The following is a 2,681-nucleotide window of genomic DNA, read 5'->3' as shown; positions in this document are numbered from 1 at the left end:
AAAAAAAAAAAAAAAAAAAAAAAAAAGAAAAAAAAAAAAGAATATATATATTATTACCCTTTTTTTTTTCTTGCTGCTTCTTTTCTTACTATATATTATATAATAACCAACTTAATCTAAAAAATAAATATTATAGCTAGCTGAATAATTAGCTAGCTAGCTAGCTAGCTATCTACATACCTACCAACCTAGCCAATCATATATCTATCCAGCTAGCTAGCTGGCTAGCTAACTAGCTAGCTAGCTAGCTAGCTAGCTAGCTGTATTATATATATACGTACCTATAGAAGTCCCCTAGGAGTAACCAGAATAGCTCGAGGAGTCTTTTCCTATCTTGTGGAGAAATAGAGAAGGAGAGGCAATCATCTGCTTCCTCTGTTGCTGCTGATGATGCTCGTGTTGCTGCATCTGCTGCTGCTGCTGCTGCATCACCAAATGGAGAATTGGGGTGTCTATGCAGGTTCTTAAGAAGATGCAACAATTCAGAGTCTCTATCTATTACTTCTATTGTATCTTCTTCTGCCATTAATGCTACCAGCTGCTCCCTCCTCTGTTGCTGCTGCAATTGCTGTTGCTGCTGCAATTGTTGCTGCTGTTGCTGCTGCTGCATATCCTCTCCTCCCTGTCCATTCCCTTTATCAATATGATCATCTTTCTTATAATATATATGTGTATTACTAACTACTAAACAATCCCTATCTTCTCCTCCTTCTCCATCCTGCTGTTTCTGTTTCTGTTGCTGTTGCTGCTGTTGCTGCTGCTGTTGCTGTTGCTGCTGCTGCTGCTGCTGCTGCTGCTGCTGCCATTTTTCTAAGTGTTGTATTTTATTTTTAAGGAATTCATTTCTTCTTAAAAGTTGAAAATTTCGAATTTCAATTCTTCGCAATTTCTCCTCCAAAAATAATTCCTTATGAATTATTTGCATAGGCTGCTGCTGCTGCTGCTGCTGCTGCTGCTGCTGCTGCTGTTGCTGCTGCTGCTGCTGCTTATAATTATTATTATTATTATTATTATTTAGTTGCTTCTGCTGATGAGATACACGTAGGAACTCGAGTTGTGCCTGTCTATGCTGCGCTTGCTGCGCCTGCTGCATGCATAGACACTCTATTAATGCAGACAGCAGCTGCTGCTCCATGGCTGTTGCTAATTGTCTATCATAGCCATTCTTATTTATTAATGCATGCACCTGTTCATACATTGCCTGTCTTGCTGCTGTTAGTGTATCTCCTGTTGCTGCTGCTGCTGCTGCTGTTGATGTTGCTGCTGCTGCTGTTGCTGCAGCAGATTGACTTTTCTCTGCTGCTGCCAGCAACTGCAGCAAACTGCTGCGTAATTCAGCACAACGTCTCCATTCCTCCCATCTTTTATCGCTCTCTTTCCTATATTCAGTTATTTGCTGCTGCTGCTGCTGCAGCAGCAACTTTACCTCTGCTGTTGCTGCATCACGAGAACGTAATCTCTCCTCCATTAATGCCTCTAATTTCTTTACTCGTGCAACTGCTGTCTGCTGCTCCCCTACTCCCTTCCCTTCCTCCTCCCTCCCAGCAGCAGCAGCAGCAATATCCCCTGTTGCTGCTGCTATACCACCACCACCACCTGCAGCAACAGCAGCAACAGCAGCAGCAGCAGCAGCAGCAGCAGCAGAACTGGGTGTATGAGGCCTAAGACAAGAAGAAGCAGAGAGTACCTCTATATCTACCGCCATATCATCCTCTATATGACGAAGACGGAGGTCTAGCTGCCGCCACATAGCCTGTACTGCTGCTGCATGCTGCTGCTGCTGCTGCAGTAGATCTGCATTACATCTTTCCTTTTCTCGCTGCAGTGCAACAGCAGCAGATTCACGTATATCATGTAATTGATGCTCATGTAGACGACGTGCTGCTGCTGCTGCATCCTCTGCTTGCTGCAGCTGCTGCTGCAGCAGCTCGTTCTGGTACCGCAGCAGCTCAACTAGTTGCTCTCCTTTTATCTTCTGTCCTTCCCCACACCAATCTACAGACAGCAGCTGCTGCTGCAGCAGCTGCTGAGGTAATACTTGCTGCTGCAGTAGCTGCTGAGGCAGCAACTTCCAATCTTGTGTTGGACCATCACCAGCAAGGGTCTGGACCTCTACCTCCTTCCTGCTGCTGTTGTTGCTGCTGCTGCGGTTTCTGCTGCTGTTGCTGTTGCTGTTGCTGTTGCTGTTGCTGTTGCTGCTGCCCTGATTCATCCCAGACATATTATTATTATTAGTAGCAGCAACAAGAGCAGCAGCAGCAGCAGCAGTTTTCTCTACACAAAACGTACCATCACTGCTGAATGCTCCACCTATAACAGGAGAAGTAGCAGCAGCAGCAGCAGCAGCAGCAGCAGCTGCTGCTGCTGCTGCAGCTGATGGTCTTGCTGCTGTTGGTGTACCAACAAAAGAATCTGATAGATTACTTCCTTCTAGCAGCAAAGAAGATCCATCAAGACTATGCTGCATCAATTGTTGCTGTTGTTGCTGCTGCTGCTGTTGCTGTTGATGCTGTAGCATCGACTGTTGCTGCAGCAGCTGTTGCTGTTGCTGTTGCTGCAGTTGCTGTTGCTGCAGTTGCTGTTGCTGCAGTTGCTGCATTTGTAATTGTTGTTTCTGTGTATAATGTTGTGTACGTATACAAGTTGTAGAATATTTTCCTGGAGCAGCAGCAGCATTATCT

The 2,681-nt window shown here is 45.2% G+C and overlaps 1 protein-coding gene across 1 annotated transcript; it reads right to left on the bottom strand.

Moving 5' to 3' along the window:
* Nucleotides 1-281: 281 nt before the first annotated feature.
* Nucleotides 282-2,221, bottom strand: EMWEY_00056250 (hypothetical protein, conserved; the record flags this gene model as incomplete). Its single annotated transcript, XM_013480408.1, has 1 exon — nt 282-2,221. A coding segment is annotated over one exon (1,940 nt), but the record flags the coding sequence as incomplete, so codon positions are not given.
* Nucleotides 2,222-2,681: the final 460 nt, after the last annotated feature.

This window comes from Eimeria maxima, genomic scaffold (assembly GCF_000499605.1).
Source record: "Eimeria maxima Weybridge genomic scaffold, Emw_scaff1898, whole genome shotgun sequence".
In the NCBI taxonomy this organism is placed as follows: Eukaryota; Apicomplexa; class Conoidasida; order Eucoccidiorida; family Eimeriidae; genus Eimeria; species Eimeria maxima.
This window is presented reverse-complemented; position numbering and strand designations above follow the sequence as displayed.